This window comes from Ranitomeya imitator, chromosome 5 (assembly GCF_032444005.1).
Source record: "Ranitomeya imitator isolate aRanImi1 chromosome 5, aRanImi1.pri, whole genome shotgun sequence".
NCBI lineage: Eukaryota > Metazoa > Chordata > Amphibia > Anura > Dendrobatidae > Ranitomeya > Ranitomeya imitator.
Window position 1 is genome coordinate 672,033,679 of NC_091286.1, and position 14,777 is coordinate 672,048,455.

The 14,777-nt window shown below is 42.2% G+C and overlaps 1 protein-coding gene across 1 annotated transcript in view; it reads right to left on the reverse strand.

The window, feature by feature from the left end:
• Positions 1-581: 581 nt before the first annotated feature.
• Positions 582-14,777, reverse strand: part of LOC138638755 (cytochrome P450 2K1-like) — a 91,202-nt gene continuing 77,006 nt past the window's right edge. Inside the window, exons 6-10 of the mRNA XM_069728312.1 lie at positions 13,242-13,418; positions 12,461-12,602; positions 10,785-10,969; positions 10,262-10,403; positions 582-1,701 (exon numbers count right to left, since the gene is read on the reverse strand). Coding sequence (XP_069584413.1) covers positions 1,526-1,701; positions 10,262-10,403; positions 10,785-10,969; positions 12,461-12,602; positions 13,242-13,418 — 822 coding nt within the window. The 3' untranslated portion in view covers positions 582-1,525. The remainder of the gene's footprint in view (positions 1,702-10,261; positions 10,404-10,784; positions 10,970-12,460; positions 12,603-13,241; positions 13,419-14,777) is intronic.

Genomic DNA, 14,777 nt, shown 5'->3' on the forward strand with positions numbered 1-14,777 from the left:
AGAGTGAGACTGAGCGAGACGCTAGGATCAACGTTTCCGCTGAGCAGACTCCACTGCGGCTGGAGAAGAATGGGAGACCGCAGCGGAGATGGTTCGAGATTCCCCCTGTGCAGAGGCAGGAACTCGACACCTAACATTGTGTGTGACTCCGGCCTTATAGTACTCTGCATACAGACTAATTCTTCAACTCTTATGCACCCGTGTATAAGATAGTACTGTGCGTATAAAACAATTTTTCTAATCTGCAGTTATCTGGTCTGTGGGAGTACTTTGCCTAAAACCACTTTAAAAAAAAGGGGGAGAGGGTCAAATAAGAAACGTGGACGTGGACGTGGCCGTCAAGTTCTTGCTTTTTGCCATTGTGTTGTCATATGTAAAATTATATGTAAGCCCCTTGCACATGTGATAGTCGTCTGTTGGCCCAAAGTCACCCCGACCCGTGACGTAGGGGTGACGGTCATGGTGTGAATCGTGACGAATTGGTGGCAGCGGTCAGGGGAATCCTGACAGTGTCAAAATATACTCCAGGAAAAAAATATTTTTCAGAAGGCTACAAAAAATTCTTGAAAACTTTAAAAATCTTAATTTTTGGAGAAATGTTTAATGAATTTGATTTGGTATGAATTGATTCACTCATGTACTGTTTTATTCTTATGATAGACCATCACTGTTTACTGTGTGGGAGTTTTACCAGATTATCAATGGAATGAAGGACCTCTATAATTGTTTACCGCCAGACAGGACCATACTTAACACTGTGGCTGTGTCTTGTATTGATTCTCAGTTGCGTACATACAAATGGGATGTAGCAGCGGCCATTTACAGTACTCGTCACAACCACAAGAGCATATGTAGTGCTTGGAAAGGGTTAAAGACCATGGTGTCTTTTATTTAGCTGGTCAGCACGGAAGATGGATCTCAGATCCTCAGTCGCCAATCCCATATTAATGGACATTCGAAGGATAGACCTTAACAGCCAATTTTATATCACATGTAGATAATCATATGATCTAAAGATAAGACCCCCCACTTCATAGTCTGAAATATATGCTGAAAATACTTATAACACACAAACAAATCTGCTTTATTCAATAGGTAATTTTCAATGTTCACATTACCATTAAGCAATTTCTGGGAAGATGAGCCGTCCATCTGTAATTGATGGGGTTACAAGACCTGGGACCATGTCAAGTCTCCGAGCAAATAGTCAATTATGCTCCATTGTCTCCTATAGTGTTCATCCAAGAACAAGGGTGGAATTGGTATGGAAACATCCACTGGTACCAAAGCTCAGCAGCAGGTACAGATTTGGGGCAAGATAAACACTAATGAAGCTGTGGAGCTGTTAGATACGTTCTACTGAAATGTGAATTTCTCAGATGACCGACCCTAACTTCCCACAGTGATGGCTTATCATAAGGACAATTCCTCACAGTAGGTTGGATGCTCCAGCTTCGATAAAGCAGAGGCAGACTTTTACAATTTTTGAAATAACTGAGACAGACTGTTTTCTAAAGAAAATGTATCAGCGAGGTATGGCACGGATTTCATGTGTTTGAGGAGCATTTGTAGTCCCCTGCCAAGGTGTGAGGTCCAATTTTGCACCAGGAGGCGCCTGGAACGTAAAGTTTTGTAATAACGTTGTGAAGAACAGGAAGAGCTCCATTTTAGCCAATGTTTCCCCAGCACAACTTCTCTTTCCTAGAAATAGATAAAAGAAGAAAAGGTTTATAGAAAATTACATTGTTTTTGAAATAAACGCAAAATTTTTAAGAGGCCTCAAAAGCTGGATCTTGGAAAGAAATGATGCTTTTTGTGGAATTCTAGTAGGTAGACACTTACTTAGGTTGATTTCACATGTAAGAAAGAAGTCTCTTGAGATAAACTCAACTGTCTCAGGCATTATGAAGCTGCTGAGTTCCTGCTGGAAAATCCACGGCTGATCTGGTTATCAAAGGCCAGACTTGGGCATTGAATGAAGTACATGAGTTATTGGCCTTTGGCTGGTTTCATAAATCTGGGTTCCAAAGTCAGTGTTTAAACAGCAATTTTTAGACCAGCCTCAGATCTCCTGACCCGAACTGAATAACATAAAAAAATCATGAACTGGGATATATTAGAGTTGCTATTTGAAAAAGTTATCCTCCGCCTAAAGAAAAGCTATGTTGCTTAGACAAAATCCAACACAATTTTTTGGTATTTTAACATTGTTTTCGCAATGAGCCCCTCATTTCTAATATTGTTTTAATATGTTCTGATATTTCCATAGATTCTGACTCACTCTTTAAAGGGTTAAATAATGTACACATATATTTATTCATTTTTGCCAATATAAGATATTTTAAAATCCGCCCTTACTATATATCACCCCCTATGTATGATCCTCCATGTTCTCCTTACTCTGCAATTGCCACTGGAACTAATGCACAGTATTTCTTGTGGCCCTGGTCGATCATGCACAAGTGCAGTCTTTCTCAGCTGCCTTCCTGTCAGCATAGCTCTGCTTTACGATTTGTCTAGATCAAAGATTTTACTGTGAGGGATAATGTCATGGAAAGGGGAGATGCCTCCTTAATTACAGTGCACAGATCTCATGCAGTAGTGTGTGGGTGTGCGGGTAATTAAGAGGAGTGGACTGTATACAGGGAGCTGGGAGAAGCGAGATACTGCAGGATGAGGCTCTGTATACAGGTGGCTGAGAAGAGAAATATACTGCAAGATGGCGCCCTGCATGCAGAGATCTGAGAAGAGAGATATTCTGCAGGATGAAACTCTACATACAGAGGGCAGAAAGAAGAGATATAGGGTGGGAATCAGTATTTAGGTGCCGAGTGGAGAGATATATTTCAAGATAGTGCTCTATAAATCCATAGTGATCCAGCACATCTTCTTGACAATGAAAACCTTAACTTTATTCAAATCCTCTTGAAAACATTGTTGGAGATCAAGACAGAATGGGACAGCTAGTCCCACATGAGAATAAAACTTTATGCGTTTCAACCCATGTGTGGGTCTTAATCCTAATTCAAGGGTGAGCTGATAAACTTTTTTCTTATATTTCAAGATGGTGCTCTGTATACAGAGGGCTGAAAGAAGAGATATAAGATAGGAATTAGTATTTAGGGGCTGAGGGGAGAGATATACTTCAAGATGGTGCTCTGTATACAGGGGGCTCATAAGAAAGAGATATAATGCAGGATGGAGCTCTGCATACAGAGGGCTGAAAGAAGAGATATAAGATGGGAATTAGTATTTAGGGGCTGAGGGGAGAGATATACTTCAAGATGGTGCTCTGTATACAGGGGGCTCAGAAGAGAGAGATATAATTCAGGATGGTGCTCTGCATACAGAGGGCTGAAAGAAGAGATATAGGATGGGGATTAGTATTTAAGGGATGAGTGGAGAGATATACTTCAAGATGATGCTCTGTATACTGGGGGTTCAGAAGAGAGAGATATAATGCAGGATAGAGCTCTGCATACAGAGGGCTGAAAGAAGAGATATAGGATGGGGATTAGTATTTAGGGGCTGAGGGGAGAGATATACTTCAAGATGGTGCTCTGTATACAGGGGGATGAGTGGAGAGATATACTTCAAGATGGTGCTCTGTATACTGGGGGCTCAGAAGAGAGAGATATAATGCAGAATAGAGCTCTGCATACAGAGGGCTGAAAGAAGAGATATAGGATGGGGATTAGTATTTAGGGGCTGAAGGGAGAGATATACTTCAAGATGGTGCTCTGTATACAGGGGAATGAGTGGAGAGATATACTGCATGCAAGAGAGGACTGTATATATTGACTGATATTAATTGAGCTTTGTTTGTTTGCTGGTGCTGAGAGAATAGTGATGTGAAACTGCAAATACCATCGTATTGATTCATATGGCAGAGGATTATCTTCTAATATAAGCAGCAGTAGAGAGTTATATGCAGTTACACAAAAACGTATCTGTTGATTGCATGTAACAAACGCAGCTCTACAATGCTGTTGTGAAGGAGTGTGTTGTGAATTCTGTGGCTGAGTTCACTTCTGTGGTCACAAGTGGTATTGCAGTCTCTGGGCTTCCTCCCTCAGGTGTTTTGGTGAGCTCGTTGGCTGCCTTGCTATTTAGCTCCACCTGAGTCTGTCTTCCTTGCTCCTTGTCAATGTTCCAGTGTTGGATCTGAGCTACTGCATCTTTCCTTGGGCCTGCTGCTCTGCTAGATAAGTGCTTCTAGTTTGTTTTCTGTTTTTTCTGTCCAGCTTGTTATTATCTTTTGCTGGAAGCTCTGAGAAGCAAAGGAGTGCACCGCCGTGCTGTTAGTTCGGCACGGTGGGTCTTTTTGCCCCTTTGCGTGGTTTTCGTTTTAGGGTTTTTTGTAGACTGCATAGTTCTCTTTGCTATCCTCGCTCTGTCTAGAATATCGGGCCTCACTTTGCTGAATCTATTTCATTCCTACGTTTGTCTTTTCATCTTGCTAACAGTCATTATATGTGGGGGCTGCCTATTCCTTTGGGGTATTTCTCTGAGGTAAGTCAGGCTTGTATTTCTATCTTCAGGCTAGTCAGCTCCTCAGGCAGTGCCGAGTTGCATAGGTAGTGGATAGGCGCAATCCACTGCTGCTTCCAGTTGTGTGAGGATAGATCAGGTACTGCAGTCTACAGAGATTCCACGTCTCAGAGCTCGTCCTATTGTTTTGGGTTATTGCCAGATCTCTGTATGTGCGCTGATTACTGCACGCTGTGTTGCCTGATTGCCAGCCATAACAGTACAAGGAGCCATTCAATGATTTCCAATAGAGGGAAAAAAGAAATCCTGACATCATTTTTTTTTCTTAGCTCTGTCTTCAGTCTTTTTTTTCCCCTAGACATTAGAGTGCTTCAGGACACAGCTGTGGACATGGATATTCAGGCTCTGTGCTCCTCAATGGATAATCTCGTTGTAAATGTACAAAAGATTCAAGATACTATTGATCAGAAATCGATGCTAGAACCAAGAATTCCGATTCCTGATTTGTTTTTTGGTGACAGAACTAAGTTCCTGAGCTTCAGAAATAATTGTAAGCTATTTTTGGCCTTGAAACCTCATTCTTCTGGTAATCCTATTCAACAGGTTTTGATTATTATTTCTTTTTTGCGCGGCGACCCACAGGACTGGGCGTTTTCTCTTGCACCAGGAGATTCTGCATTGAGTAATGTTGATGCATTTTTCCAGGCGCTGGGATTGCTTTACGATGAGCCTAATTCAGTGGATCAAGCTGAGAAAAATCTGCTGGCTTTATGCCAGGGTCAGGATGATGTAGAAGTATATTGTCAGAAATTTAGAAAATGGTCAGTACTCACTCTGTGGAATGAATCTGCACTAGCGGCTTTGTTCAGAAAGGGTCTCTCTGAAGCTCTTAAGGATGTAATGGTGGGATTTCCTATGCCTGCTGGTTTGAATGAGTCTATGTCCTTGGCCATTCAGATCGGTCGTCGCTTGCGCGAGCGTAAATCTGTGCACCATCTGGCGGTATTGTCTGAGAGTAAACCTGAGCCTATGCAGTGCGACAGGACTATGACTAAAGTAGAACGGCACGAACACAGACGTCTGAACAGACTGTGTTTCTATTGTGGTGATTCTACTCATGCTATTTCTAATTGTCCTAAACGCACTAGGCGGTTCGATAGCTCTGCCGTTATTGGTACTGTACAGTCCAAATTCCTTTTGTCCATTACCTTAATGTGCTCTTTGTCATCATATTCTGTCATGGCATTTGTGGATTCAGGCGCTGCCCTGAATCTGATGGATTTGGATTATGCTAAACGTTGTGGATTTTTCTTGGAGCCTTTGCGGTGTCCTATTCCGTTGAGAGGAATTGATGCTACACCTCTGGCCAAGAATAAGCCTCAGTACTGGGCCCAGCTGACCATGTGCATGGCTCCTGCACATCAGGAAGTTATTCGCTTTTTGGTACTGCATAATTTGCATGATGTGGTCGTGTTGGGGTTGCCATGGCTACAAACCCATAATCCAGTATTGGATTGGAACTCTATGTCGGTAACCAGCTGGGGTTGTCAGGGAGTACATGGTGATGTTCCATTTTTGTCTATTTCGTCATCCACCCCTTCTGAGGTCCCAGAGTTCTTGTCTGATTATCAGGATGTATTTGAAGAGCCCAAGTCCGATGCTCTACCTCCGCATAGGAATTGTGATTGTGCTATCGATTTGATTCCTGGTAGTAAATTCCCTAAGGGTCGTTTATTTAATTTGTCCGTACCTGAACACACCGCTATGCGCAGTTATGTGAAGGAGTCCCTGGAGAAGGGACATATTCGCCCATCGTCGTCACCATTGGGAGCAGGGTTCTTTTTTGTAGCCAAGAAGGATGGTTCGCTAAGACCGTGTATTGATTACCGCCTTCTTAATAAGATCACTGTTAAGTTTCAGTATCCCTTGCCATTGATTTCTGACTTGTTTGCTCGGATTAAGGGGGCTAGTTGGTTTACTAAGATTGATCTTCGTGGTGCGTATAATCTGGTGAGAATCAGGCAGGGAGATGAATGGAAAACGGCATTTAATACGCCCGAGGGTCATTTTGAGTATCTGGTGATGCCGTTCGGACTTGCCAATGCTCCATCTGTTTTTCAGTCTTTTATGCATGACATTTTCCGTGAGTATCTGGATAAATTCTTGATTGTTTACTTGGATGACATTTTGATCTTCTCAGATGATTGGGAGTCTCATGTGAAGCAAGTCAGAATGGTTTTCCAGGTACTGTGTGCTAATTCCTTGTTCGTGAAGGGATCAAAGTGTCTCTTCGGTGTGCAGAAAGTTTCATTTTTGGGGTTCATCTTTTCCCCTTCTACTATCGAGATGGATCCGGTTAAGGTTCAGGCCATCCAGGATTGGACTCAGCCGACATCTCTAAAAAGTTTGCAGAAATTCCTGGGCTTTGCTAATTTTTATCGTCGCTTCATCTGTAATTTTTCTAGCATTGCCAGACCATTGACCGATTTGACCAAGAAGGGTGCTGATTTGGTTAATTGGTCTTCTGCTGCCGTGGAAGCTTTTCAGGAGTTGAAGCGTCGTTTTTGCTGTGCCCCTGTGTTGTGTCAACCTGATGTTTCTCTTCCGTTCCAGGTCGAGGTTGATGCTTCTGAGATTGGTGCAGGGGCGGTTTTGTCACAGAGAGGTTCTGGTTGCTCAGTGTTCAAACCATGTGCTTTCTTTTCCAGGAAATTTTCTGCTGCTGAGCGTAATTATGATGTGGGCAACCGAGAGTTGCTGGCCATGAAGTGGGCATTCGAGGAGTGGCGTCATTGGCTTGAGGGTGCTAAGCATCGCGTGGTGGTTTTGACTGATCATAAGAACCTTACTTATCTTGAGTCTGCCAAGCGCTTGAATCCTAGACAGGCCCGTTGGTCGTTGTTTTTTGCTCGTTTTGATTTTGTGATTTCATACCTTCCGGGCTCTAAAAATGTGAAGGCGGATGCTCTGTCTAGGAGTTTTGTGCCCGACTCTCCGGGGTTATCTGAGCCGGCGAGTATCCTCAAGGAAGGAGTCATTGTGTCTGCCATCTCCCCTGATTTGCGGAGAGTGTTGCAGAAATTTCAGGCTAATAAACCTGATCGTTGTCCGGCCGAGAAACTGTTCGTCCCTGATAGGTGGACTAGTAAAGTTATCTCTGAACTTCATTGTTCGGTGCTGGCCGGTCATCCAGGAATCTTTGGTACCAGGGAGTTGGTTGCTAGATCCTTCTGGTGGCCATCTCTGTCACGGGATGTGCGTGCTTTTGTGCAGTCCTGTGGAATTTGTGCTAGGGCTAAGCCCTGCTGTTCACGTGCCAGTGGGTTGCTTTTGCCCTTGCCGGTCCCGAAGAGGCCTTGGACACATATTTCGATGGATTTCATTTCTGACCTTCCCGTTTCTCAAAAGATGTCTGTCATTTGGGTGGTCTGTGATCGCTTTTCTAAAATGGTCCATCTGGTGCCCTTGGTTAAATTGCCTTCCTCCTCTGATTTGGTGCCTTTGTTCTTCCAGCATGTGGTTCGTTTACATGGCATTCCTGAGAATATTGTTTCTGACAGAGGTTCCCAGTTTGTCTCGAGGTTCTGGCGAGCCTTTTGTGGTAGGATGGGCATTGACCTATCTTTCTCCTCGGCCTTCCATCCTCAGACTAATGGCCAGACCGAACGAACCAATCAGACCTTGGAAACATATCTGAGATGTTTTGTTTCCGCTGACCAGGATGATTGGGTGTCATTTTTGCCGTTGGCTGAGTTCGCCCTTAATAATCGGGCCAGCTCGGCTACCTTGGTCTCTCCATTTTTCTGCAATTCTGGGTTCCATCCTCGTTTCTCTTCAGGACAGGTTGAGTCTTCGGACTGTCCTGGTGTGGATAATGTGGTGGACAGGTTGCAGCAGATCTGGACTCAGGTAGTGGACAATTTGACCTTGTCCCAGGAGAAGGCTCAGCTTTTCGCTAATCGCAGACGCCGTGTGGGACCCCGACTTCGTGTTGGGGATCTGGTTTGGTTATCTTCTCGTCATATACCTATGAAGGTTTCCTCTCCTAAATTTAAACCTCGTTTTATTGGTCCATATAGGATTTCTGAGATTCTCAATCCGGTGTCTTTTCGTCTGACCCTCCCAGACTCCTTTTCCATACATAATGTATTCCATAGGTCGTTGTTGAGGAGATACGTGGCACCTATGGTTCCATCTGTGGAGCCTCCTGCCCCTGTTTTGGTGGAGGGGGAATTGGAGTATATTGTGGAGAAGATTTTGGATTCTCGTGTCTCTAGACGGAAACTCCAGTATCTGGTCAAATGGAAGGGTTATGCTCAGGAAGATAATTCCTGGGTTTTTGCCTCTGATGTCCATGCCCCAGATCTTGTTCGTGCCTTTCATGTGGCTCATCCTGGTCGGCCTGGGGGTTCTGGTGAGGGTTCGGTGACCCCTCCTCAAGGGGGGGGTACTGTTGTGAATTCTGTGGCTGAGTTCACTTCTGTGGTCACAAGTGGTATTGCAGTCTCTGGGCTTCCTCCCTCAGGTGTTTTGGTGAGCTCGTTGGCTGCCTTGCTATTTAGCTCCACCTGAGTCTGTCTTCCTTGCTCCTTGTCAATGTTCCAGTGTTGGATCTGAGCTACTGCATCTTTCCTTGGGCCTGCTGCTCTGCTAGATAAGTGCTTCTAGTTTGTTTTCTGTTTTTTCTGTCCAGCTTGTTATTATCTTTTGCTGGAAGCTCTGAGAAGCAAAGGGGTGCACCGCCGTGCTGTTAGTTCGGCACGGTGGGTCTTTTTGCCCCTTTGCGTGGTTTTCGTTTTAGGGTTTTTTGTAGACTGCATAGTTCTCTTTGCTATCCTCGCTCTGTCTAGAATATCGGGCCTCACTTTGCTGAATCTATTTCATTCCTACGTTTGTCTTTTCATCTTGCTAACAGTCATTATATGTGGGGGCTGCCTATTCCTTTGGGGTATTTCTCTGCGGTAAGTCAGGCTTGTATTTCTATCTTCAGGCTAGTCAGCTCCTCAGGCAGTGCCGAGTTGCATAGGTAGTGGATAGGCGCAATCCACTGCTGCTTCCAGTTGTGTGAGGATAGATCAGGTACTGCAGTCTACAGAGATTCCACGTCTCAGAGCTCGTCCTATTGTTTTGGGTTATTGCCAGATCTCTGTATGTGCGCTGATTACTGCACGCTGTGTTGCCTGATTGCCAGCCATAACAGGAGTGCAGAAGAGTAGAGCTCTGCCAGAATCAGATAATGATTTAATTCCAAGGGACTGTACAAGAGCTGAGAGTGCACAAGAAACTGAGGTTTACACTTAGATTAGAGGGAGAGGTCAACAGCACTGAGGAGAAAAGGGTGCTACTGGGAAACCAAGTTTTAGAAGATAATAATAGGACTACTCATTCAGCTATGAGGGGTAGAGAGAGATGAAACAATGCCAAAAGCTGCAAGAAAGAATGTTTAAGTTGTTCGTATTAACAATAACTATGCATTTAAATGGGGAAAGGTACTGTCGGAAATTATGATGTTTAGACGGCATGAAAGAAACCATCAGATGTCAATTAAGTCATTTTTTGTTGATTAACCTGTGCAGAAGGACCTTAGACACAGATAAAGCTCAGCATTCAGCTCTCCTAGTCTCAGGAAGAAGAGACTGCACTCCGTTATTATCTGGTGGAAAAGTCAATGAAATTTATCTAACGACTGTCTCCCAGTTGATCTTCGCACGCAAAAATTCCGTACATTAATTTAAATGTATTTATCATCCAGACCTCGGATTGTTATTACCTAGCGAGAATGGTATGAAGGCCTCGTTCTTCAAGAAGTTTCCACTGGAGTCAAGAAAGTGTTCTGGATAAAACTCATCAGCTTTCTCAAAACAAGTTTTATCTTTCAGTACTGAGTGCAGTAATGGGATAACAATAGTGCCCTGTGGGGAAAAGCCATGAAATGTATCAGAGAGAATGGATTTACAACTTCACCATTACAAGGTCTCCTAAAACAAATATAGCATCAAGGAAATCTAAATCTTGCTCAGAAGACCAGCAGGGATTTGGGGTATCAGTAAGATGGAGCCAAATACTCATCTGGAGACCCCATCCATTGACCTCAATGCTGCCACTTTAGGTAAAATCATTGTGATGGCAGGAATAACACTACACTACATGATGCACAATACTTGCCAGAAACTATAGCGGTGACTATGAAATCATACGTGAGCAGAGCCTTAAAAAGAGCTTTAAAACGGCAAAACCCACACACATGGCATATTGATGAACACAATTTAAACATTAGTTTAACCAATCCTCACCTTTGGTATAAAATACCCTCTAAATCTGACATCTTCAGAAGCAACATGAGGGACATTACCAGGCACAATATCACCAAACCTCTGAATCTCATGAATGACGGCATCCGTATACGGCATTTGTTTCCTATGTTCTACATGAGGTTGAGCCGATCCGATCACTCGCTCAATTTCTTTTTGGACTTTTTCTGTTCGAGAAGGAAAAAAAAAAGGTTCTGTGTACATGAGATGGACTTCCGACATAAACAGATTGAATGAAACCATAAGATCCTCCTGGACTCAAGCTCATGTATGTGCTATGGTAGGATTATCATATGTTCTGTACAAGTGGATGATGGACCTCAGAATAATTTTCTCTGTTGGGTTCAGAGAAACCCCAGTAGACGTGAACATATTGATTAATAACTTAGCAAATTCATTATGAATTCTTCTAAAAATTAGGATTTGACAGAATGCTGATTTATTTTTTAAATTCAATTTACACAAATTCAAAGGCAAGATTAAAACAAAAAAAAAATTATATTCAACCTTACTGAACAGTTCTGCTCCACCATGAAACCACTGATCCTCCTCCCTGGTCTTCTGTTCTTACATCACTCCTGTGATTGCAAAAATAGCTAAGGCGTGGAGAGGAAATTGCCTTGTCTATATCCTCAGGATAAATATGGGAATAGCTATGGAGGATACCCACTAAATTAAAACATAACCTTTAATAAATATAAATAAAAACTCGGATCCTAACACAACAAATATATAAACAAAACACACGTGCTCAGGTGAACCAGTGCTCGAGATAACAAAAAATTGGATCAGTCTTACCAATTTAAACGGACACATGGAAATCCCTCAAGTTCCATGAGGGTGGTGGTTCCAAATGCTATGGGCCAAGGGTAGGGAAAGATACACCGCCACTGTCTTCCCTGTGAACCCTTTGAAGAGCTCCTGTCCTGACAAGGACAGGCCCCAAGTGAGCCCTGCTATGGGAACCCACCAACCAAAATATAGCCCTAAATGTCTCTCTTCTCCCTACGCGTTTCAACTCCAATGGGGGAGCATCATCAGGGGAGTTATGCAATTAAGGAGATGCCAATGTGTCCCCTCAGTAGTCCAAGGCAGGACAGTCCATAGAAGTCCATACAAGTCCGTATGAGTCCGTATCAGATGGGTCCAGCAGTGGCTGGAAAATCGCAAAGAGGTCAAGAATGCTTGCTGTGTCTGCAGCTTAGGTAAGTCCTGTGATTGGCCTTACAAGTTCATGACATGATCCAATCTCAAAGGCGTGATGGTAGAAAAGAAGACAAAAGTGGAGGACTGGAGCTATGGTGGCAAATGCCTCAGAACAGGTGAGGAGAGGTGAATGTAAATCTTTTTTTGTTGTAACCCCTTCCACCCCTAATGGCAATTTATTTGGACAAAATTAAATCTGCCTGTTGAATTCCAGTGAATCTGTCCAAATCAATTTTCTGGAAATTTGCTCTTCTTTAAACCCAGACAAACAATAATAAGACCACTTTAGCTACTTGACAAAAGTTTTTGACACTGTTGTGTAAAATACAGGATTCCAAACACAAAAAAAGAGAGATTAGTAATGATTCTAAATCAGATCTTGAATTTCGACACACTAGAATAGTTATACAGTTAACACTTGATTTGATGACTGGTGCAGCCTTTCATCTTACCTTGAACTTCTGGATATTTCATCATGAGCAGAAGACCCCATCTCAGTGTGGTTGATGTGGTTTCCATTCCAGCAATGAATAGATCGGCCACCAGAGCAATCAGGTTCTCGTTGTGGTAAAACTGAGTTGATTCCGGCTTTCCCTGTAAATGATGATCACGTCATAGAATTATTACCTTATTGCAGATGACAGAAAAAGTTGGTCTTGTCTTGGATGTAAATCGAACCTGTATGCCTTAATATGATTGGTGCTATTAAACCAAGGAGAGAAGTATAAGACTATGTGCAAACCAAGATATGTTGCACAGATGTTCTCCAAACACCACCATAAAATACCTTTAAAAATACACTTGAATGACTCCTCCTCTTTATTTCAATGTTAATCCATAAATTTGCTCATATGAGGAGTTTTGAAAGTATTTTTCCCTGTTTAGCTTATGAAAATTACTTGGTGGTAAAAAGAAAGTGCATGACAATTCTTAGCAGAAGCTCTTGATTGGTTCTAAGCCAAACTCAGCACTGTACAATCCAAAGGCGTCAAAATATACCCCAGGAAAAAAAATATTTTTCAGAAGGCTACAAAAAAATTCTTGAAAACTGGTTCAATAAATGAAAATCTCCTGCAAAAATTGAAGGCATGCTTCCTGAAGCGTTATTCAGTAGTAAAACTTGTTTTTCACAGCTAAAAAAAAACCATGCACATGTACTATAATAGTTTCATTTTCCATCTACCTGTCCTAAATAATTTATTTTTTTAATTCTGAGTTGATCAATTAAAATACCTCTTGCTGCTTGGTTAGGTAGGCATCAATTAGATTGCGCTGGTCATTCATATCCAGTTCTTTTCTCTGTTTAGTAAATGTTGACTCTAAAAAGGCATGAAACTCTTTGATGTTGGCAAAAATTTTGTGGTGAGCTCCTGGAAGCCAGTGTATCAGCATCGGAAAACTGTTGTAAAGCTTTAAGATAAAAAAAAAGTAATACAAAAATAAATACCATAATAAAATGTAAATAAAACCAAATATCACATGTATAACAATTAATATTCAATTATTCATTAAATACATTATTAATAATAATAAACAATATTTTAGTAAATAACGGTCGGTCCAGTTGATGGTAAAGCAAACACCAACAATGGGATGGAAAAAGGGAGTGGAAGGCCCTAATAATAGGGAGCAAGGGATGGGGCATATCCTAACACAGCCTGTGCTTATCCTAAAGATCCCCTAATGCCCTATGCAGGTCCTTCCCCCCGCCGCCGTAACGTGCCTAGTTCCTAGCTGTCACCTCGCTATAGCCTGGCTAGTGCACTGGCCAGCAAAGACGCTCGCCTCACCACTGCAGGTGGTGTAAACACAAGGAGTAGTAACAAGCACGAGACATACAAAGACAGGGAACAAGAAAACTTAGCGTTCAAGCTTCAACTGAAAGCTCCATACAACAGATGATACTGAACCAGAAGCTCAAACAGATGATACATATTCACCCAACTCCTTGGCTTTTTACCTATTTTGTTACATTACTATCTGTGGATAAATATTTCTGTAATTCAATTTGTGTTTAAAGCATCAGCATTAAATAGTCTAAGTTGGTGAAATGAGAAAAATATGGACATAAATTACATTTATGGGATCAAATACCTAAAAATTGGTATATATACACATGTGGTCAAAATTATTGGTACCCCTCATTTAATGACACAAAAAACCCACAATGGTCACAGAAATAACTTGAGTCTGACAAAATTAATAATAAATAAACAATCTACGAAAATGAACAAATGAAAGTCAGACATTGCTTTTCAACCATGCTTCCACAGAATAAAATAAAAAAAAAAAAACTCATGAAATAGACCTGGACAGAAATGATGGCACCCTTAACTTAATATTTTGTTGCACAACCTTTTGAGGCAATCACTGCAATCAAACAATTCCTGTAACTGTCAATGATAGTTCTTCACCTCTCGACAGGTATTTTGGCCCACTCCTCAAGAGCAAACTGCTCCAGTTGTCTCGTATTTGAAGGTTGCCTTTTTTAGACGTCATGTTTCAGCTCTTTCCAAAGATACTCAATAGTATATAGGCCAGGGCTCATAAAAAGCCACTTCAGAATAGTCCAATGTTTCCTCTTAACCATTCTTGGGTGTTTTAGCTGTGTGTTTTGGATCATTATCCTGTTGCAAGACCCATGACCTGTGACTGAGACCAAGCTTTCTGATACTGGGCAGCACATCTCTCTCTAGAATCCCTTGATAGCCTTGAGATTTCATTGCACCCTGCACAGATTCTAGACACCTTGTGCCAGATGCAGCAAAG